At 43.0% G+C, this 22,561-nt stretch overlaps 3 protein-coding genes across 4 annotated transcripts; 2 read left to right on the top strand and 1 right to left on the bottom strand.

Annotated features, from left to right (window-relative positions):
• Positions 1 to 1,230: 1,230 nt before the first annotated feature.
• kng1 (kininogen 1) lies at positions 1,231 to 5,993 on the bottom strand. Its single transcript, XM_076725797.1, has 9 exons — positions 5,928 to 5,993; positions 4,988 to 5,134; positions 4,320 to 4,433; positions 3,998 to 4,073; positions 2,660 to 2,829; positions 2,423 to 2,533; positions 2,233 to 2,328; positions 1,504 to 1,560; positions 1,231 to 1,449 (listed from the first exon to the last, which is right to left on the bottom strand). Exons 1-9 carry the CDS (start codon positions 5,991 to 5,993, stop codon positions 1,231 to 1,233), a joined length of 1,056 nt encoding a protein of 351 aa, XP_076581912.1.
• A 2,425-nt stretch (positions 5,994 to 8,418) lies between these two features.
• lamp3 (lysosomal associated membrane protein 3) lies at positions 8,419 to 12,620 on the top strand. 2 transcript variants are annotated; one of them, XM_076727254.1, is made up of 7 exons: positions 8,419 to 8,479; positions 9,138 to 9,242; positions 10,393 to 10,475; positions 10,797 to 10,919; positions 11,390 to 11,462; positions 11,577 to 11,747; positions 12,468 to 12,620. In XM_076727254.1, exons 1-7 carry the CDS (start codon positions 8,422 to 8,424, stop codon positions 12,605 to 12,607), a joined length of 753 nt encoding a protein of 250 aa, XP_076583369.1. In that variant the 5' UTR covers positions 8,419 to 8,421; the 3' UTR covers positions 12,608 to 12,620. The 2 variants fall into 2 exon arrangements, with proteins under 2 accessions (XP_076583369.1, XP_076583368.1); XM_076727253.1 differs by having other exon boundaries at positions 10,794 to 10,919.
• A 547-nt stretch (positions 12,621 to 13,167) lies between these two features.
• On the top strand, positions 13,168 to 21,348 carry mccc1 (methylcrotonyl-CoA carboxylase subunit). Its single transcript, XM_076723631.1, has 20 exons — positions 13,168 to 13,208; positions 13,388 to 13,492; positions 14,092 to 14,135; positions 14,486 to 14,625; positions 14,770 to 14,865; positions 15,062 to 15,183; positions 15,398 to 15,545; positions 15,660 to 15,781; positions 15,905 to 16,016; positions 16,267 to 16,348; positions 16,440 to 16,567; positions 16,642 to 16,825; positions 17,095 to 17,204; positions 17,328 to 17,544; positions 17,679 to 17,765; positions 18,388 to 18,437; positions 18,584 to 18,721; positions 19,438 to 19,545; positions 19,629 to 19,700; positions 19,798 to 21,348. The coding sequence occupies exons 2-20, from the start codon at positions 13,437 to 13,439 to the stop codon at positions 19,939 to 19,941; spliced, it is 2,160 nt and encodes a 719-aa protein (XP_076579746.1). The 5' UTR covers positions 13,168 to 13,208; positions 13,388 to 13,436; the 3' UTR covers positions 19,942 to 21,348.
• Positions 21,349 to 22,561: the final 1,213 nt, after the last annotated feature.

Genomic DNA, 22,561 nt, shown 5'->3' with positions numbered 1-22,561 from the left:
AGCTGTGTTTGCCCGTGCACTGTCCTCTCTTGCAATTTGACTGCAAAGAAGGCCTCTTTACAAACTCTTGCTTTCTTGATGTCATGATCTGGGTCTCTCTAACCTTGCAGCTCCGCCTGCTCTGTCTCTGGTTCCCGTCTCCCGTCCCCCTGCTTCTCTGCCCTGGACCCCGGCTCTTCCCTTTCCCCAGCCTTTCACAATAAATACCTTGTTTCTACCATATCCCTGTCACTTGAGTTCACCTTCTCTGTCCCCTGTGACTATTGAACAATATAATATGGAATTGACTCGGAACATTTTTTGAAGTTTGATCCACCATGTTCAATCGTAACAACTTCAATTCTTGATTTTTGGTTTATTCAGGGGTTTTCACTGTGTATGCATTTTAAAGGTGGATTCCTGAGAAGAGAATTTCAGGGTATGATGTTTTTCTGGAGAATACCAGGACTGTCAGGGGTTTCTCTGAATGTCACTTCACAGGAAATTGGCTTGGTGTTATTTTCCAAGTAGGTTCACACATATGGTGTGTTTTCAGCCCGACTGCTAAGTGAATCTGATTTATTTGTGTTTTAAAAGAAACAACGTTAAAAGGCTGGAAAGATCAATTTGGGTCAATGAAAGTGATTTTGTTGAGGGGAGTTATGGGACGCCTGAATTATCTGAAAACCCAGCTGAACATTGTTTGTTCATGTGGAAGTAGTTGACAACAGGAAATGTTCATAGAACGCATTGAAAGGAGTTTTTGAGTCGCGTTGTACGTTCACACATGAAACCAGCACACAAAGTTTGTTTTATTTTCTGTCAGATTTTCCCTTTGATACATTTCCAATGTCCTGAACTTTTATCCATTTTCTCACATATGTCATAAATGGGCTCTGGGGGCACTTAATCACTCATGACTTTGATTTCCTCAAAGGAAACCCACCAGTAATTAATGTAACAGTACAGAGCTCTGTCATCATTTCAGCCCTTTTTTCCAGTGCTTTCTGAGGAGTTACAGGACCCAACAATGGGTTGCTCTCTCTTTTCTTCCACCTAAACTGGGTATTTTATTAACTCTTTTAATGATTTTAATTGTGCATAAGACTCCCAAAATGTTCCCTCTGAAATATCCCTGCAATGCAACTCAATAGAATAGAGGACTAGTCTACAAAATAAGCAAAAAGCATCTGTTGAGAGAGTTTGACAGGTGAAATTATGAATATGAATGTGCTTCCCTTGAGGAAAAATTTATGCCTGCAGGTCTGTATCACTGAAGGCCCCATCTGCTGAAGAAGGTGGGGAGGTCTCCTCTATGGTAACCTTCGTCGGAGCTGCGATCCTTGGATTGAAAGGTTTCCAGGGCTTGGACGGGCAGTGGAAGGGCCTGTCATTCACAGCGCTGTCAGGGGAGGCGGACGGTGTGGATGTTGTGGTGTCCTCCTCAGAGGAGTCTTCTTTGGCTGAAGCCTGGGTGGTGGGCGGTGTGGTCGTGGTGGTGGTGGTGGTGGTGGAGGGGGGAACGGCCATCATAAAGTGCCTGAGCGGAGACCAGCCTGGAGGACGGCGCTTGGTCATTACCTGAGGGAAAGAATACAGTGTGTTCAACATGTGGATGAATGGGAAGGTTGGTGAAGGACCTGACCTTCCTCACTGGAGTTGAAAACATTTCCTGACTGATGCTTATTTTAGAGTGAGTCTAGCGAAGCTGACCTTTTAGGATTGGCGGTAACAACAAAGCAGTGATGTCATCAGGACATTTGATTGGCTTTTCACTCAGTCTTTACATCCTGTGACATATTTTCATTAGAAGCCTAACTTGTGTATAATTTTAGATTTCCAACACACAAGGCATCATCTATTTTAAGCATATCTTACTGTGCACGCAGCATCACTGATACTGATGCTGATACTTTATTACATCATGTAACTGTAACACCTTCAGCATTAATACATTATGAATGTGGGGTTTACTTGTTTGAAAATTCCTCAGCCATGACCTGAACGGTGGAAGACTGGTCCCAGACACTGCGAGATTAGTAAGTAAAAGTTTGAACTAAAACTTTATTTATGTATGTAGCATATTTCTAAACTAGGATTATGAAGTGCTTCACAAGTACAAAAGACAATGAGGGAATTTGAATAAGTGTTCACCACAAACAAAAGTCAGGACAAACCAGAGCGAGGAAGCATCACAGAGCTGAGGGTAGCATTATTGGATTTCTTAAAGAAAATGTGAAAAGTGGGTCTCACGATGGGCAGTAGACCTGGTTCACATTCTATCTGGGCCTGGGGGGGCTCAAGTCTCCACGGTGCTACATCTACTGTAGAGTTACAGTTGGCAAACTCCTGCGCACATAAAGACACACAGAGAGACACATCAGGGTGAGTAAGCCTGGAAGAGACATGTCAGTGGTAATATGTGTGTTGATTTCAGGTTTACCTTATTCTCTTCATCAAGGACGCACAGATCGTTGAGGTCATTGTGTTCGGCCTTGGCACACGTGGTCTTCTGCATGTCAAATTTCAGCTTGAACCTGAAACCTGCAACCACCTACAGAGACACACACACACACACACACACACACACACACACACAGAGCGTGTAGAACAGACACTGGAGGTTTCTCCACCTGACATTCCTCCCCTGCCCTCTCTCCTCACATCACCCAGCCTGTACCTGTCGGGTGGCATAGCCGATGCTGTTCAGGGTGAACAGGTGGGGAGAGTCGGACATGGAGTTAAACTTGGAGATGGAGGCGAAAAGAGGACCCTTAAGGTCCTCTGAGTTCATATCAATCTCCTCTGGGCAGCCCAAACAGGAAGCTCTCTCTGGAGTGATGTAAGCATCTGGAGAGGAGAAGCATTCTTTGAAACAACATTTCATAGATTGTGTCAAATCTTAAAACTATGTATAATCCTTTGAGCAGGAGAAAATCTAGGGAAAGACTAGCTTCAGTCTTGGAGGAAGAGAAGTGTTTACGGTGCCTCTTACATCTCGTTTCAAACCACAGCTTTTATTTCTTTAAGGCGAGGCTGAAGCAGGCAAACACTCAATTAATTTTCCAAGCTGAGCCTTAAAAACATTCTGGAAGTTGTACGGAAACAACATTGAATCTGTTGACTGCTGGCTAACGGCGATCTGCTTTGACAAACAGATTAAAGTCTAGACTGTCACTGCCTTTTATGGTGTGACAAGTTAATATTGTGCTCTCCTTATCTGCAGATCGTGTGCATATATTACACAACCGGGCCCCCTCTGTATCCCCTGCGCCTGTCAGTGTACATTTTCCTCAATGACTCACTGTTTTCTTAACGAGAAACATGCTTTCCTCTGAAAAACAGTAAATCAATACCCCAGAGATCCATGCTCGAAGAAAACTCTCCAAATATGATCAAATTATGCTTAAAAAGAGATGAAAAACTGAAAAACATCACTGGTTTAAGTTGTCTTCTATGGGATGAGACCTGAAAAGCTCCAGTAATATGTCTTAAAAGAGGTCCCACGTTGAGTAAAGTTGTTTGTTGTGCTTACTGAGAACATTTTGAACGTGTTCATTGTAATTTCTGTTCAAGTTTCCTGCAAAACAGAATCACTTGTGCCATTAAGTCTCCCAGATTGTTTCCCACTGCAGAAAACATGAGACAAGGCAAGTAAAGGGCTTGATCTGCACTCCTGATAATATTTATAGGAATAGTTTGAAGTTTTGGTTTACATGCTATTTCGGGAGTTAGATGAGAAGATGAACAGCAAATATGAAGTGACAGCCAGTAGATACTCAGCTTATCTCAGCAGAAAGACTGGAAAAAAGAAGAAACAGCTGTCCTGGCTCTGTCCAAAGGCAACAGAAGCTCACTAATTAATATCATCTCATCTGACTCTCTACAAGAAAGCCACTAAGCTTATTTCCCAATTCTGCTGGTTGTACTTTTGTTGTAATTGCTAAAAAACAAAACAAAACAAACAATAATCTGATGCTGGGTTCATCCACCCAGATTCATTCATTCACTCACTCACCAAGCATGCAGTCCACCTGACTGGCGTGTGCGTTGTTCTCTGACATGAAGACGGTTGCATTGCATGAAATCGGCTCCTGGAGGAACAACAGGATAGATGGTGTTAGGATTATGATTTGCGTTGTTAATGCTGTACAATCCAGACCTTAACATTAACTATGGCTCCCAACTTTAAGTAAAACAGTGTCCTCAAATGTCTCCCAGTGTTTGATTAGACAGAAAATCTACAGCTTTCTTTAAACTTTAGTATTCACATGAGAGATTATCGTTCTTTTTCTGTCTGCAGACATGAACGGGGGACAGTTTCATCTCATCATCATTACCGTGTCCTCATGCAGATAGGCACACTCTGTCCAGTGTGTGGGGCTCTCAGCTGAACAGTCAGTCCTCCTGCTGGTGAACTGCAATGAGTACACCGAGTGTGTGCCGTTCTCTGACTGTAGACGCACACACACACACAGAATCAGTGCATGCTTATTATTATGGCAAAAAAAAAAAAAAACACAAGCAGTGAGACACAAAGGTAGAATTAGCATGAAGAGGATTTCATTTTTTGTTCATATTTTTTATAATTTTAGTCTCTCCTATGTGTCTGTGGGTCCTGTGTGTGTGTTATAATAACAATGGAGTGGAAAAATGAAATTCCCAAGGGATTAATACAGTCATTCTTCTTTTAAGCAGTACCAAGCAGTAAAGAATGAAAATATTTTGTATCGCATCAAATCCTCATTTCTGTTGAATTTGTTGTGACTTGATTGATAGTACGTCCATCAGGAGGAGCCTTACTAACTTCTTCACATTGTGCACTGACAGTGAAAAGAAGCAACGTATACTTTGACTGTATATCATTTCCCCCTTTTACAGATGTGACAATGAACTTATAGGAGCCACTGAAACAGCTGTGAATCAATGCAACAATAAAGCAACACTGTGAAAGTATCTACTGAGACAAAGCAGGACAGGTGAATAAGCAGAAAGACGATCACTGCACCTTGCTGCCTCCCAGTATCTGAAAGAGGGCCAGCTTGTGTCCGGAGATCAACTCCTCGTTGAACTTGTGCACAGCGCTGTGGACGGCCTTCTCTACGAGTGGGTCATCACAGAACAGCAGGACGCCGTGGTGGTCCCCCGCTGCGTCCTGGAGGAGTAGAATTATAAGGAAAACAGGAGCAGAAGGAAATGCATTTATGCTACTTAAAATTAGGTCTGACGTACTACTTACTTCAACTGCACTACTTTTCAGAGGGATATTGCACTTTATACTCCACTACATTTATCAAACAGCCACATTTAGTTTCTAGTTACTTCACAGATTACACAGTTGTGGGAGTGTGTGAATGGGAAAGCACAGGTCAGGTCCTGTAAAAGTATTACTACTTTTTTTTCTTCCACCCCGGTGTTGCAGCAAGTTAACATTGCTTCATTGTGAAGAGCCACAAGCCAAAAAGGGTACGAATGGACACTGCAAGCATGACACATAATGACCCTGTAGCTGTCACACAAACCATGCTTGTAATCGAGTGGTGGAAATAACGAGGTACAATTTCTCAACTACTTAAGCAGGATTCTCATTTTCTAACTTTAAACTTATTCTTCTTCTACATTTCAGAAGAAATATTTATCTTTACTCGCAATATTTATGAGCATTTAATAGCCAGACTATCATTTTATATACAATCAATATGAAAATCTTCCAAAATGTGATACATTATACAGTAGATAAGCAGTAAGCTACAACATTAAAGTGCTGCTTAAATGACTCTGTATCAATAGTAAGATTTGATTATATCATGATCATCTGCTCTTTTATTTAAGTACAGGACCTGAATACTCCTTCCAGCACTGCTGTAACCCTTTGTAGCCTAATAGTTCATCTGTTGTCACAGTGTCATTTAAGTTTAAGCTTTGATTTTTGATTTCTTTCTCCTTACCTGCCAGAAGACTGAGCTGTGGAGGCACATCAGGCCCAGCACACACAAGCCCACACTGCTCCTCATCGTCCGATCCTGATGGAAATTTGGCTCTGCTCTGCTACAAGGGGAAAAAAAGAGGTAAATATCACAGCAATTGGTGAGTGCTTTCAGCATCAGTTTATCTTTAATATGAGTGCATTTCATGTCCGAATGACATCTTTACCCTTTCAATTTGCAGCTCGATCAAGCTCAAATTTCTAATTGTGGCTGAAAAGGAAGCACAGCTATTATTTTCAAGCTAGCCAAACAAACTGAACAGTTCCTTACTGCAAAGACTTTTTGAAACAGTGCTTACAGTTTCTGCAGATGGAGGCCAGCTTTCAATCCTGCCGGCTTGAAGCAGAAAAAATACGATTGCTTTCCACACGGAGATGGACGACTTACTAAAGTACTGCTGAAACTGTAGGTGGCAATCCTGAGAGAGATGATGACACACTGATAGACACATACCGAGAGGACAGGAGGGCACAGAGGATGCACACACACACACACACACACACACACACACACACACACACACACATATTAATGTGCAAAATGCCCAGTCAATAAAAGGAGAGTAAATGTTTGCTCTTTTGTTTGCCCTCCTACTGCTCGAGTCAATACAACAGTCACTGTCAAACAGAGCAGAGCGCATTTAAGGAGATGTTTTAACATCCCTCATTAGTGGCTTTGGAGAGCAAAAGCTCTCTTCCCGCAATACACACATACTCACAAATGAAAACATATAAGGAGTTGATTTTTACTCATGCTATGATAGCAATAAAATCCCAAACTGTATGTGTTTAGGGGCTACTGTGTGTGTGTGTGTGTGTGTGTGCTCTGTGTGTTTGTGTGTTTTAGCTGGTACTTTGTCCCTGTCGACCTTTAGCCCTATACCACTCTGATATCCCCTCTGCTGATCAGTGAAATAAGGAGAATTGTGCTCAGATGTTGTGCTCCATATAGACGCATCATACAGACATTGGGTTTACTTTGTCTGTGTGCAGTTTCTGTGCAGGATTATATCAAATTCACCAAGTACAGTACAACAAGGTCAGCCCTGCCTGTGAACTGACGACATGCCCAAATCCTTCATGCGTCCCTGGCTCCAACACGCACGGCTCTGTAATGATACATACAAAGTAAGTCCCTGCATTTATCTCTGAGACTGCAACGACAAAAAGAATTGTGAGTGTGTGCAAGTCTAGACAAGAGCTCATTTATAAGAGCATAATTTTGTCCTCTTGTGGTTCCAAGTGCGCCAAGACATACTGTGATGTTAGGCAGCACGGCTACATGTAGAAACACTACAGAGCAGTGGCTCCTGGCAGGGGTTACATGCAGGAGAGGAAAGCAGATAACACAAGAGCAAGAGTTAAAGATCAATACTACTCGCACGTCTGTCTGTTAAAGCTACAGTACAGCCAGCAACGGGTTAGCTTAGCAGAGTATACATGGACAGAAGGGCAAACAGCTAGTCTATCCAAAGCTCACCAATTAACATGTGAACTGTTGTAGAGTTAGTAAGTTTTGTTGAAACTGGACAGAGATGTTCAGGTTTTAGCTGCTCGCCTGTTTTCTGTTTCTGTGCAAAGCTAAGACAATCAGCTGGCTGTAGCTTCTTTTTTACCTTCCAGACATGAAAGCGGTATCAATCTTCTAAATCTTCTAATCTAACTTTGAGGCTGAAAGTGAAGATGAGTATTTCCCTCATTGTTGAACTGCTCCTTTTAACTGGTCACGAATAGTAGACACACAAATGCAACCTGTGACAAGGGCTCATTAGCTGGAAGGTGTGGAGCTGCTGCTATAAACCACAGTGTATAAACCACAGAGAGGATTTGAAGAGTTGTGCATAAGCAATAACTTCTTTGAAGGATAGTTTCAGCAAAATACAATTAGAGGGAAGTGATTTTTTTTTTTTTTTTTTTTTTTTAGGTGAACTGATGGTTTAAAGATAAGCGAGGGTGAGAAGCCAAACAAAGACAGACCGCTGGTGAGGGGAAAAAGAAATGAGAGGAGAGGAAGATATAGTAAAATACATCCAACAATATCACTGTGAACCTCCAGGACTCCAAGAAAACCCAACATTGGACAAAATAAATTGTTTATAATTCTCAGCATTTGTTTGAAGTCACTGTGAGTGTATGATTCAGACAGTAGGGAAGTGAACTGGACTTCATTTTATTATCGCAGCAGGTTTTGTAAAGTTAGAGTGACGCGTGGGAAACAGTCTTAGATTCAGCAGCCTTTCTCACAGGCTGACATGTCATGAAGTTACCGTCAGAGGTGTCATTTCAGTGCTGGGAGAGGCAGCGGTCTCTACACCCCCCATCCTGTCATCCTTCACTTCCTTTGCACACTTCATTTGTGTGTTTAGGTGTTCAACAGTCTCACAGTTACAAGCCAGACCACAGCAGCGACACTCACACTGCACTCATCACTCTGTTTCATTTCTTTACTAACTACGATGCTGAGGGGGCACACAAGTGGATGGTCTCTTGTCCTCCTGGCTGCTATTATTTCAGGTAAGATTAGAACAAGATAAGATTGAAATCTCACCTCAGCATCAGATAATGAGCTCTCCTGGTTGTCTTTTCTGTGTAACACCCCTCCCACCCATTTCATTGTTTGCCCCAAAAATGAAACAAACTTCTGTTCAGCATCATGAAATGATGAAAAAGGGAACAATTTTTCACTTTTAGCACCAAGATCAGCACTTCTGTGTCACCAGCTAATGTTTTATCATGTAATGTGTTTACATGCAAGGAGTGAACCTGTGAGTGGGACATTTCAAATGATCGTTTCTTTATTTTTGATAACGTGAGATTAAACGGCGGCCGTCATATTCCAGTTTTAGCTTTTCTGTAGAGAGTGGTGTTGTCTTGTACATGCATGGTATGAGTGCCGTCTGTCTCATAAGGAAGCTGCTCTGGCTTCCTCTCTCACACCTCTATTGTCAGTTTGGTGGTCTTCAGTGGTCGCCCACTTTCTATCTTTCTCAGTCTGTGGTTCAAAGCAAACGGGTGCTAGTCCACCCTGCTGCTGCGCATAAACCCCATCTGAGCAGAAACTATAAAGGATCGCGGGTTGTAATAATTTAATGGTTTTGAAACCTTCATACATAACAGTAAAAAACCTGGTGATGAGCAGACATTAGGAGTGACATGTCTCTTCCTCCACCAGGCGTCCACCTCCAGAGACATGACAGCTCCGTCCAGCTCACCTCTGAGTCTGAGGCTCAGATCTACCGGCCGGTCCTGGAGCCCTCTGAGACCACTCCTCAAATAGGTACACACCAACGTGAGACCACATTTATTACAAACATATAGACAAAAACACCGGCTTCTGTAGTCCATCTGTTGGAGAAGGAATCACAACGATGCTGGAGAAAGGCTGTGAGTAGTGATGGAATGAAGCTGCAGCATCAGAGCGTAAAAGCAGTCTGAAAGCAGACGAAACCCAAACATATGTGAGCATTTTGTGAAGAAAAGGCCTGTGGTTGCTGTCATGCTGATTGGCTTGATTTTTGTGTTGCTTTTTGAAGATGGTTGGCACTGTGAGTATGAAAACTCATTAATGTGCTTCATAACAGGAAAGCTGTGAAAGCTGAAGCAGGTTTAATCAGCACATGTAGCCCCCTCCCCTTACATTGATAAAGGCAACAATACATGTTCAAAAGCAAATACTTTCCATTAATGTAATGAGGAAATGTTGCTAATTAATGCACCTGGCAAGATGCAAAAATGTTACTGAACACATGTTCACTGGCAGTGTATTTCAGTTGCTTTCCATCAAAATGGGCAATCTTGCAATGCACTATGTACTCATAGTACATCACTATGTACTCATAGCACATAGTACAGTATAGACTCCAGCATTGTTCAGCTCTTTTATGGTTGTGTTTAGGCTCTGACAGCACGGATGATATTAGGAAAAAGTCAGCAGCAATGAAGATCTTTCTCTAACTTTAACCAAAGTGCTGTTGTTGCCTGAACCTGCACACAGTCGGGACCTGAACCCTGGATTCTGGTGTCACAGTCCTGCACTTTGCACGCCTCCCATCCACCCAGACCACCTCCCTGTGACTCCAGCATGTTACATAAACTGTAGTTTCATTCACTCAAACAAACTGTGACTGTGTGACTATGAACATAATCTAGCCAGAGATTATGTCCGTCAGCACGAAGTAATTATGAATGCAGATTAGTATAGTATATAAATGTAATTTCTAGGAGACAGTGTTGCAGTATAGCTGCCTATAGAATTTCTAATGGCTGCAGTAATAAAATTGGTGTGTATATCCACTCCTCTTTAAAAGAATGAAAACGACAAAATGAATCATTTAGAAATTATAATATATAATGAGATAATATTGAGTAGTTATGTTCTCAATCTAATATTACATTTATTATGTGTCTGGTGTGTGTTTTGTGCACAGGGACCTACATACTGAAAAACCAGGTTGGGGAACCCTGCATCAAAGCCACAATGGGAGTAGAGTACGTCGTCATTGAAAAGAAGGTTAGAGGATGTGACTGACTCAGCACTCTGTGTGTGTGTGTGTGTGTGTGTGTGTGTGTGTGTGCACTTCATGCAGAATGTGCACGTGTGTCATTGTGTCAGCATCTCATCTCTTTCATAAGTAAATGAAAGGTGTGTGCACTCTGGCTGAGGTTGATTCATGTGACATATTTACATGTACACTCACACATCTCATATGTCTCCAAACATAAGTGGTGAGTGTCAGTACAGTCACAGTTTTGGCAAAGGTTTAAACTCGAGAACAAAACAGACTGGTCTCTTGATATTGAGCAATAATTCTCTCCTGTGTGCCTTCAGAAGAGATGGTTTTTCAACCTGGAGCCCTCCAGAGTCAGGACCAGTGGCCACTGTGGCCAACAAGCTGCTGTTCTCTCTCTCACGCTGCCGGACAATGCTACCAGCCTGCAGCTCACCTTCACACAGGTACAAAGCACGTTGGACAAGCACCCTAGATTAGTACACATGTCCAGTTTGATGCCTGGGAAATGTTCAGAAATGCAGTCACTTTGAAAGTAATAGAGGTGGGACATGCAGGCTTTCTTTTGCCACTGCTAGTTGAAAAAACAAAAAGGTCTTTGTGCATTTGTATGCAAAAGTAAAACAAACGAAAAAAAGAAAGGGTTAGTTGTTCAGATCATTTCAGTTTTGAGAACATGTCTAAGTTTGTATTTTGCTCTTTATGGAAAAGAAAAATTCAAGAAATCCAATTAGAATAATATAGGCAATATTCAATCTACTGTATGTCATAGGAACATAAGCATCAGTGGGTCCTCAGGTTCAACTCCATCAAAACATCTACAACAAATGATGAAATGATGTTTGTTCACTTGGTGGGTATCTGATGAGAATTCAAGGATTTCTGATTCAGGTTCAATCTGTACTTTTGTCCCCAGGAAAATAATCTTTTCTACGTCACCACGCTGACTTCCTGTGTGTCTCCACTGCCCATCTGCTCAGGATGTGCCAGTAAGACCACACAAAGAGACAGAGAAAGACAGACAACATACAGCTGGTAATTCTGATCTGGAACAATAACACTGAGAATCCAACTGTCCCTGTCTGTCATCCTCTTCCCACCAGATAAGACTTATTCAGGTTTGGTGGCCCATCGCAAGCTGTTCAAAGCAGCTAATGGACAGAGCTTCAAGTGCAGATCTGAGAGTGTGTTTGTGATGTCGTCAGAGCTGCAGATCAAGCTGGTTCCTCTGCAGATACAGGCCTTCACTCTGCCCAAAGGACAGTATGGAGCAGGTGCGTATACTTCACAAGTTGATTGGCTCATAAATCCCTTTATTGGACAGGTTACAACCTTTTCTGGTCTTCATACCAAGTGAAAACACACAGACAAATAAATAATTATGAACGGCAACTTTGCAAGCTTTCTCGTGCATGAAAATACATTTTTGATTGTTTTCTATACAGCTCAGACAAGTTCTGGTATTAAAATGCTTTTGAAAAAGATCTACAAAAACTGCCTGAGAGCAATAGTTTTGAGAAGCTAACCAGTCTGTTTAGCTTCAGCACAGTCCAGTAGGGGAGTCTATTAGGGAATCAAAAGTGGCGATATATCTCAATTTTTGAAAACAGGAAGCTATAAAACCATGGTCACAATCCATGCTTTCTATCAGGTTTAATTGTTTTTATTTTATCTGGGACAGAAGCAGGAAGTTGAGTCATATAAAAGAAATTAAATTGGGTAGAAAGCCTGACTGGTGACCCCTTTTTTATTTTGAGAAGATAGATCCCGAGCCCAGTGAGAATCTGCTGCAGAACAGTATAAGCGACTTAAAACTACAGCTAATGCTAAAGCAATGCTCTGCACAATTTTAATTGATGGAGGACAATAGCCTTGTTCTAAAAGCAGTGGATCTGCTGTACCTCTGCACTGCAGCTTTCTGCAGAACAGGATACCTGAGTGGTTCAAATGGTTAATGAAACAACATTTTGCTCTCCTCCTGTCTTATGTTTCAGAGGTGGAGTGTTGGGCTGACTATAACAAGCAATTTATTCCCATCTGCATCGGGGCGACAGTGGTGGGTTTCATTCTAATGGTTGTTCTGACCCACCTGTTCATCAAAGACCGCCGCAGACAAGGATACGACAGGCTCTGATTTACTCCAGCTCAAAGAATATTTCAGTGACTGTTATGAAAAGTTCTCGAAGTTGCTCTCCAAAAGATGTCTAGTGTCTATTCTACGTATAAATGCAAACAATGTTATAACAGTTATCTATTTGACTTTTGTTCCATTGATTTTTTAAATTATTACTTTTTATTTTCAGATTATTTCACATTTTATTATAATCTTTCTCTTTGGAGATACTGTTTACATGAATTACAGAGCCTTTACTTGCAATAGCAATATCAAGAACCATCAGACATGGTATTGTTTATTGTGAGTTGTCATTCAATATATTTTGTTTTCAACTGCAAAGATAATACCTAACTCAAAAAAGTTATGATGTAGCCAGTATAGTAATTGAATGCTTAATTTTTCACCTAGTATAATCACTGAATTTTTTTGTGTTTTTATTTAAAAACAAATAAAAATAAATGAACATTTTTAATTGTTGTGATGATTTTCTGAACTGTGACTCACCACCTGCATGAGAGAAACGCTGCCATCTGCTGGTGATTTATAGTAACTGCTGCTTCCTCCCCACCTCCATATCTCTCTTTCTCATTGGCTGTCGGCGGTACGAGTACTTGGAAAGGTCATAAATGATAATACAATAATGAACTAACGTGTGGCTGTGTTTGTTAGTGCCAATGTACAATTTCAAGGCCTCAAGTACTTCTTTCTGTTAACACTGAGTATTTTGCTGCAGTTAAAATATAACCAAACGGTGTATGAATTCTATAGTAAATCACTACTTCGCCTTTTCCTCCTCAGCTGGTCAGTCCGTTAGCTACCTAGCAGCTAGCCTCAGTAGCTGGTAGCTATGGCTGCAGTTATTCTGAGTTTCCCAACTCTGCAGGGTCTGAGGATATTTACACAGTGAGTACATCAAACTGTTACATGACTGCTGAGCTTTTGTCTGAGACAGGCGTCCCTCTCCAACCAGCTTTTATAATTTCTTTTTAACGTTAGCTTACAGCTATCAAGTTTGCAAGCTGGCCAATGTTAACGCCACCTCACTGAGCTAACCTGACAGATCAAGCTAACGTTACTTGTCCAGCTATCACTGTCACACTCCTCATTGTAAATTGTCCGCTGATGCTTATGATTGTTGACCCGGTTAAAATCACGTTCCTTCTCCCGTCAGCATCAACGTGTTGATGGAGTGTTTGTCACTATGCGTCAGACAATGGGTCAGATAAGAGCTGAGCAAGGTTAAATAAAGGTAGCGAACTGTCAGCTAGCATTGCTAATGCTGCTGGTATAACATGCACACTGCTGTGTGTAACACCTGTGCCACCAGCCTTCTCTCAGTATCACAGTCAGCTCACTTATTTGTGCTGCTTTTGCTGGTTACTGTACGTGCTATTTTATAAATTAGCCACCATGGGACACCACATTTCGTCCATGTAGCGTCTGCGCTGCCCTTCACAGCCATGTAGAAATGAATGGTACTGACATTGTTCTCCTCTCCTCAGAAAATTGTCATGGACCAAAAGAGGTGTGAGACTTGTGTCAGGAGGTGAGTGACGGAAATCATAACAGATAGTGCTCTGTTGTAAAGTCAAATTGACAGGATTCCTAATATGTTGTCTGTCATACCCAAGATGTTAGAAAACATAGTAAAAAGCCCTACAGATATTTCTTGGGGCCTGACATGACAGATCCATGTCGCTATGCTAATTATATAATGACATAACACAGAAGAAAATGTATAAACTTTACTCCAGCAGACCTTTGAGAATGATGGTTGCGAGCCTTTTAAAACCTCTTTCACCACTGATTTAGTGAGTGAGAGGTGAAGACTGTCGTTTGAAAAGCTTTGCTGTCATTCAGGACAAAACTCTGAAATGTGTCCTGTGTCTTCACCAGGGGTGGGAAGGATAGAGAAGGTGCTGATTGCCAACCGAGGAGAGATCGCGTGTCGCGTGATGCGCACGGCCAAGAAGATGGGCGTCCGCTCTGTGGCGGTGTACAGTGATGCAGACAGACACTCCATGCACGTGGCCATGGTGAGATGCAGCATAGCCTCGTCTTGCGTAGGGCTTCGTGGTTGTCTGCTTCTCTGTCCTCACTCTCACGAACACAGTGAGGCAGCGTGATGCTAAAGTGGTCCGATGTTCAGTTGGTCTGTTTCTGCTTTGGGTTCTTTGTAGGCAGATGAAGCCTACCACATTGGCCCTCCACCCTCCCAGCAGAGTTACCTCTCCATGGAGAAAGTCTTGGAAGTGGCCAAGAAGTCTGGATCACATGTGGGTAATCCTCTACTGGTTGTGAACAGTTAGTGGGAAGTGGTGACGCTACTTCACTGAGGAAGTTTAGATTATGATCTTTAGATCTTTTTAAATTTTCTTCCTGTAGAAACATTCGTCTTTGACTGTGAAGCAGCACGGGGCTCTGACATTGTTATATGCGATGCTTCAGAAAATGTGTTTTTTGTGTGTGTAGGCGGTCCACCCTGGTTATGGCTTTCTGTCAGAAAACACAGAGTTTGCAGAGGCGTGTAAACAGGAAGGCATCATCTTCATCGGGCCGCCTTCGTCTGCCATCCGAGACATGGGCATTAAAAGGTAACACACGTATATACAAAGCTGTATATTCTCTCTCAGATGATCATTTTATGATTTTTGGGACCTGACTTGAAACGTTATTGGTCCCTGTGGAGGAGTTAGTGTCACTGTAGGAACAAGAATGGATGAGACACGGCACAGAACAGCAGAACAGAAACACAAATATGTTCAGAACAAAAGGAGTTGACTTTTATTGCTTCGTCTCCTTTTTCAGCACATCCAAACACATCATGTCAGCTGCTGGGGTGCCAATCATTGGTGGTTATCACGGAGAGGACCAATCAAATGAGAGGCTGCAAGCAGAGGCTTCTCAGATAGGATACCCTGTGATGATTAAGGCCGTCCGTGGAGGAGGAGGGAAGGTGAGCGGACATGAAAAGGCCTGAATAACTTTGACAAACGAACCTCAGGAAACAAAACATAACTTTGTGTGTGTGTGTGTGTGTGTGTGTGTGTGTGTGTGTGTGTGTTTTCAGGGGATGCGTATTGCCCGGTCAGACTCAGACTTCTTGGAGCAGTTGGAGTCGGCGAGACGAGAGGCCAGAAAATCCTTCAACGATGACGTCATGCTGGTTGAGAAGTTTGTTGAGGACCCCAGGTGATATTCATGTGTTCATACTGTGAACCAGCCAGCTCTGCTGCCTTGTTTTGTTCATTTGCTGGTATGCTCACATGAAAAAAGATGAATTTGTCCTTTTAAATTTGTGCCTGTCTCCTGCAGACATGTGGAAGTTCAGGTGTTCGGGGACATGCACGGTAACGCTGTCTATCTGTTTGAGAGAGACTGCAGCGTCCAGAGGAGACATCAGAAGATCATAGAGGAAGCACCAGGGGTGAGTGAGCGATGGTGGTCACACAGGTGTATCACAGAACTAATACAGGCTGATGGGGAACTGGGAAAAAAGCCCCAGTCCACCTGGGTTGGTAGAGTTTTGTGTAAAATGAGGACACTCTGAGTATGACAGAGGATGTGGATCTATGGTGTGAAGCTGGATATTAGAGCCATGATCAATTGAATTTGTTTCAGGCAACATTTGAATGTTTTCCTGTATTTTCATTGTACTCCTATTTGTGTTTTTTCAGCCTGGTATTAGTCCTGAGGTCCGGAGGAAGCTTGGAGAGGCAGCAGTCAGAGCAGCCAAGGCTGTCAACTATGTAGGGGCAGGTGAGACACACACACACACACACACACACACACACACACACTCTCAGCCTGACACATCCCCTGACATCTTACCGTTTGTCCTCCTGTGTAGGTACGGTGGAGTTTATAATGGACGCACAGCATAACTTTTACTTCATGGAGATGAACACCAGGCTGCAGGTGGAGCATCCCGTCTCTGAGATGATCACTGGAACGGACCTGGTGGAGTGGCAGCTCAGGGTGAGAGAGCGGGGAGGGAGAAGAAATACAAAGCTTCGATGTCAGCCGCACTGATTACTCTCAATCTCCTCCAGGTGGCAGCAGGTGAGCGCCTGCCTCTCCTCCAGGATGACATCATTTTAAGGGGACACTCTTTTGAGGCTCGAATCTACGCCGAGGACCCAAACAACGACTTTCTGCCAGGGGCGGGGCCTCTGCTGCATCTCTCCACCCCCCCACCCGACCAACACACACGCATAGAGACTGGAGTCAGGGATGGTAGGGAGTCTGTCTGTTTGTGTTTACATGAATAGGTTTGCAGTCTTTATGTAACATGTAACGCTTGATGTCTCAGAGTAGCTGTGCTGGCTGAAATGCAGTGCAGAAACCACAGCAATGACTGCTGACTGCTGTCCATCCATTGTTATCTGTTCTTTTTGAGAAAATGTGTCCATGCTTCAGTCTGTGTAGATAATGAAGGACGAGCAAGAGCCAAATGAAGTTAATTAAAAAGCTTTATGGCTGACACTGTCTGTGTGTGTTTTCAGGGGATGAGGTGTCTGCACATTATGACCCAATGATCGCCAAGCTGGTGGTGTGGGGAGAAGACCGATCTGCTGCCTTAAAGAAGCTGCGGTACTGTTTACGACAGTACAATGTAAGACGCACACACTCACCTGATTCTGTGCATGTTATGCAACTGAACTTACCAGAGAAATACAGTTTGTAGTGAACCCAAAGCCCCTGTTACCTCTGTCCTGTCCACTGCCGCTGTCCTCAGATCGTGGGACTGAACACTAACATCGACTTCTTGCTGAGCCTTTCGGGCCACCCGGAGTTTGAGGCTGGAAATGTGACCACCAGCTTCATCCCTCAGCACTATGCTGACCTCTTCCCCGCTCCCAAGACTCCCTCTGGGGAAACGATCTGCCAGGCGGCCCTGGGCCTGGTGCTGCAGGAGAGGAAGAACACACAGGAGTTCACACAGACCTCCACCGGTGAGAAGATGGCGATTATCAGGACAAATGGTTCTGAGCACTTTTGACCTGAAAAAGTACTGTTGTACTAAGTATATATGTGTGTGTGTGTGTGTGTGTGTGTGTGTGTGTGTGTGTGTGTGTGTGATTTTCAGACCCATTCTCCCCATTTGGCTCCAGCAGCGGCTGGAGAAGCAACATTCAGTTTAACAGGAACATGACGCTACAGGTGGGAGACAAAAGTGAGTAACAGACTGTGGTGATGGTGACAGCGGTGAGCCTTTATCGCCCCCTAGTGTGCAGCAGGGAGGGAAGGTGGAGGACAGAGTGTGTGAGCATTTATTCTAAATAAGTTAATCAAGCCATCTTCAATGTCACACTGTTCTGGCTTTCAGACTACAATGCACCATTAGATGTTCAGTAAAAAAGGAGGAATATATACAGTATTAAACATATAATGTCTGGGATTCATGTACGTACATTGGGCCTGTCAATCAAAATCTTGATTCATTTAATGTTTTCGATGCTTCAGAGTTAAAGAGTGTCAGGGATGACAATTAAACCATGTGTGCAGTGTTTTAGTTGTACTAAGCAGATGTTTGAATAATTAAGCTCAGAGCTAGATGGTCTGTGACAGTTTGTTAATGAACCCGTATTCATTATTCAAGGCTTGTATTAAGAATGTCACTGTGAGGCCAGAAATAAATCCCCTGGCTGCTGCTGTCGGTGTGATGATGACGTTCAGCTAAAGCCTCTGCATTTACTTACTTCACTGTCTCCCCTCGTTTGCCTCAGTCCTCCTCTCAGACCTGTTATTGCCATTTAGAACAGACAGCAGCTCATGTCGTGTGTTTGTGTCCACAGAGGTCGACGTGGTCGTCGTGTACAACAAAGATGGAAGCTACACGATGCAGGTGAGCTGGAATATGTCCTGCATCCTCCGTCATTAATCACTGTTCTTATTTTCTCTTGTAGTCTTCTTCTCTGAAGCGTTCAGCTGCATCTCACAGCCTGTATTACGTCACTTGGACACATCTCATGTGTATATTTCTTCTTTCAGATTGGTGAGGAGGTGTACCATGTGACAGGGGAGGTGGAGATGGAAGGTGGAGCGTCATTCCTGCACTGTTCTGTCAATGGGGAGAAGTCTCGTCCCAAACTGGTGATTCTGGACAACACGGTGCACCTGTTCTCCACGGTATGCTGCTCCCACCACTGCTGACAATAGACACAGGAGCTGAGTGTGAGCTGAGACGTGTTTACATGCGTTATTCTTCTACTTGTGGTGTGTACAACACAGATGTCCATTTGACACGTTCCCTCTGTCAGTGGAGCAGAGTCATCATCTGTCATCGTGGTTGCAGAGTGTTTGATGTGTGTTTAAAGTAGCAACAAAGAAGCAGTGTTTCTTTTAGGGCTGCAGCTAATGATTATTCCCTTTTCTATTTACTGTCTTGGGTAATTGATTTATTGTTTAGTCCATGAAATGCAGAAGATTGTGAAAGATGGTCATCACAGTAACCCAGAAACAGTGAGTGGACTCATTTCAAAGAGCTGAACCATGAAAACGTGTTGTTCAGAACTCAGAACGTTCTTCCTCTCACTCATGTGTTGATACTTATAAAAGTCTACATTTACTGCTGTCTTTGTGAGCCTCAGCAATTTGTACAAAATGCGTATTTGTTCATTAGCCTGTTTAGAGTTCATTTATTGCAGGTTCATTTTCCCAAATAACACGTGACATAAAAGCTGCTCATCCAGATTTTCTCCAGTCAGTTTATAGAGAGCTGCACTCTACCTGTCGCTGCACAGACTGTCTCTATCTCCTGCCTGTAGCATGTTTTCACACATCAGGGGAATTTAAAGTCAAATCAAATCCTCTTACCTTCTGACATCCTTACATCTTTTATGCAGGAGGGAAGCTCCGAGGTGTCTGTTCCTGTGCCCAAGTATCTGGCTGGTGTGAGCGGCTCCGGGGCCCAGGGTGGAGCTGTGGCCCCCATGACTGGAACCATCGAGAAGGCGAGTTTGGTTGTGTTAGCGTATGATTAGAATAGGTAACGTCTCTCTGCCCAAGCCAATAACATCTGTTGTATCGTGTTCAGGTGTTGGTGAAAGCTGGAGACAAAGTGGCTGTAGGAGACCCGCTGATGGTCATGATTGCCATGAAGATGGAGGTGAGGGACTCCACCTTTACCTGTTGGATCACAGGTGTACACACACATACACACACACTCTGCTGCTTGTGTAATAAAGTTGTTTTTTTCTCCGCAGCACACGATCCGCGCGCCCAAGTCAGGCGTGATCAAGAAGGTTTTCTTCAGCGAGGGCTCTCAGGCCAATCGGCACGCTCCTCTGGTGGAACTGGAAGAGGAGGCGGAGGAGGGGGAGGGGGAGGGGGAGGGGAGCAGCCAGTAAACAGAGTCAAACGCACGACACCCACGAGTACACGCTGACAGGTCGGAGAGAGTTACTGTGACAGCTGGAGGGAAAGAGAGGCAATCTGAACCACGCTGGTGTCCAGCACTAGATTAAGATTTCCTAAAGGCAGGACCTGAAGCATCGGCTGGGGTGAGTTCGGTTCAGTCTGGAAGGGATGAGACAAAAGCTTTGACCCAGGGGACCCAAAATGCTTTTAAGAAGGTTAGAAACAGGTGCTGGCTTTGACTCGTGTGACGGCGGTGAAAAGGCTCACGGGTCACATGAATCTCTAATGTACTGTTGCCTTCTACACATCACAATATTTACCTTCATGTCAACTTCTCTCTGTTTCTGCTTCTCTTTCTTGTGTGTTGCAAAGCTTTATTTTATTCGTCTGTCCTCCCTGTGTTGGTTTCTGTCGGTGGTGTGGGGTTAGTTGAATTGTTTATTTCCTTGTTTAGTACAGTTTAATGCACTGGGATGGCAAGTGAGAAATTAGACAAAACTTACAGAATTTTGCCTTACGTGGCTGTAGGAACTGTTACTGATGACTGAAGGGGGGAAACTTGACATTTACATGAACTTAAAATAATTAGAATGATTACTGTCAATCTTCATCAATTGTAATGCTTAATTGCTGGTTTGTGTGGGGAAAAAAGCATGAAGTTATCGTCACTGTACAGTAAGAACCATGACATCGAAGCAGTTTGCTGACACGATTTTTTAACAGTTTGGAAAACTGTCCCATTAGTTGTAAATATCAGATGCCCTGCCAGTATTTAAAATCTGCATCGTCACTACGCCTAAAGCAAGGCTGTTTTTCTTAGTCATTAAAAATGGACTCTGAAGCTACACCATGACTCTCACTGGACAGTGATTGAAGAAAAAAGAGGCAGATGTAAACTTTTTGGTGAGGGAATATCATATTTGTAATTGGGGTTTGTTGATGTCCAGTTTTTTTTTAAATCCACTCACAGTGTCCCTCCAGACTGACTCCAAACTCTTCATCTGTTCCCCCTGAGGTTTGCCCTCACAAAAACAAGCGAGAGCAGAGGAGATTGTAACATTGCACTAAGGGGAAAGGAAAACACTCCAGAGCTATCCAATGATTCCCAACTCTGATTTAAAAATAACCCTTATACGATGAAATGTCGGTCACAGAGGGCTTTAAACGGACAGATGGTTTGTTTCTGTGTAAATCCGCCCTCAGTCCGACTGATTTACCCCACAGACCACATGTGAACTCGACCTGCTTCTGCTCATCGCTCTCTTCTTACTAACTGGTGTGTTATGAGGCCTTGTAGACTAAAACTGATCAACACTTGTGTTCATTTTCTAGACTTTTTTTTTTTTTTTAAATGACGTTGGACTGGTGAGATACTGTAATAAAAATATTTCAAATGTATGCACACAGCCTCGTGTCGTACTTGAGATCATCGTGTTTGAAGGTGGGTTGCTTTGTGTAACACTTTTATTCATTTATTTACTTATATTGGGTGATAAGACCTGTTCAGTGTGTGTTGACGTATCCTCGCTGGGATTGATTGACATCTCCCTCGTCCTCTTAAAATGCCGGCAACACACGCATATGAGTAAACAGAGGTGAAACGGAATGCTGACTAAGTGATGCTGTGTGTTTGTGCGTTTACTGATGATCTGAACAGCCTCCGCAGCTCTGCAGGCCAACCTGGCATTGGGCTTGTTGTTGCCCCCTTGTGGTCGTTCGGGGAAAAACAACCTTAGTGTCGGTTCTCACCCGCCCTCATGTGCCAGTGGGCGTTTACCGCCATCAGTCGTCAGGCGGCAGTAATGAGCCCATTACGCCTTAACGCAACATAATTAGCCGAAGAAGAAGACTTAACCTACCGAAAACCTAATTGACGTACAGGTGAGACTGGATTAACAAACGCGTTTTTGACGCAGAACTTCTCGTTTTTAAGAGAGAAAAGACTGAGAGGAAGCAGACTGACGGGTTAGTTTCGGTAAATGTGTATTTGTCAAACGGCCCAGCTAAGAGTCAAGAGAGGAGCTGAGTATACAGACTAAAAACACTTGATTTTAGAAGCTGGAAAAAGTAAACAGAATATTACAAAGCAAAAAAAAAGCATTTTTATGTTAATGGAAAATTCTTTTGCGCTGTCATTTAAAAGTTGCAGTTTGATGTTAATGTTACAAAAACAAAGTTTTAACTGGTGAGCACATGTGTATTCGGTATGAAAGTGGTTTGCAATACAGAAATGTCTCACTGTTATGAATCTGTTGACAGTTGTCTCTCTTACAGCTGTCAAATCTAATGTTAACTATTTTTATTGTCAATGAAATTCATTTATTATGATCATTAACCAGTTAAGCGTTTGCTTGTTTTGTCCAGCAAATCTGCAAACTATCAAAATTAGTGATTAATTGCAATCAATGAAAAGCTGAATAATAACAAAATAGTCACCAAAACAAAATGAGAAGTTTCCATCTTTGCACTCTGTAAGCTCCTCAGAGATCCTCAGTCTGACTCTTACATTAATTGCTGCTCTCTGCTGGATACAAAGTGTTAATTATGTTTTCTCTCCTTCACTGACTAAATGAGATTTCTCTGGAGTTCGTATGTGTGAACTGCTGAGTT

This window comes from Chaetodon auriga, chromosome 3 (assembly GCF_051107435.1).
Source record: "Chaetodon auriga isolate fChaAug3 chromosome 3, fChaAug3.hap1, whole genome shotgun sequence".
Lineage (NCBI taxonomy): Eukaryota > Metazoa > Chordata > Actinopteri > Chaetodontiformes > Chaetodontidae > Chaetodon > Chaetodon auriga.
Note: the sequence above shows the minus strand (reverse complement) of the source record. Positions and strands in the feature narration are given on the sequence as shown.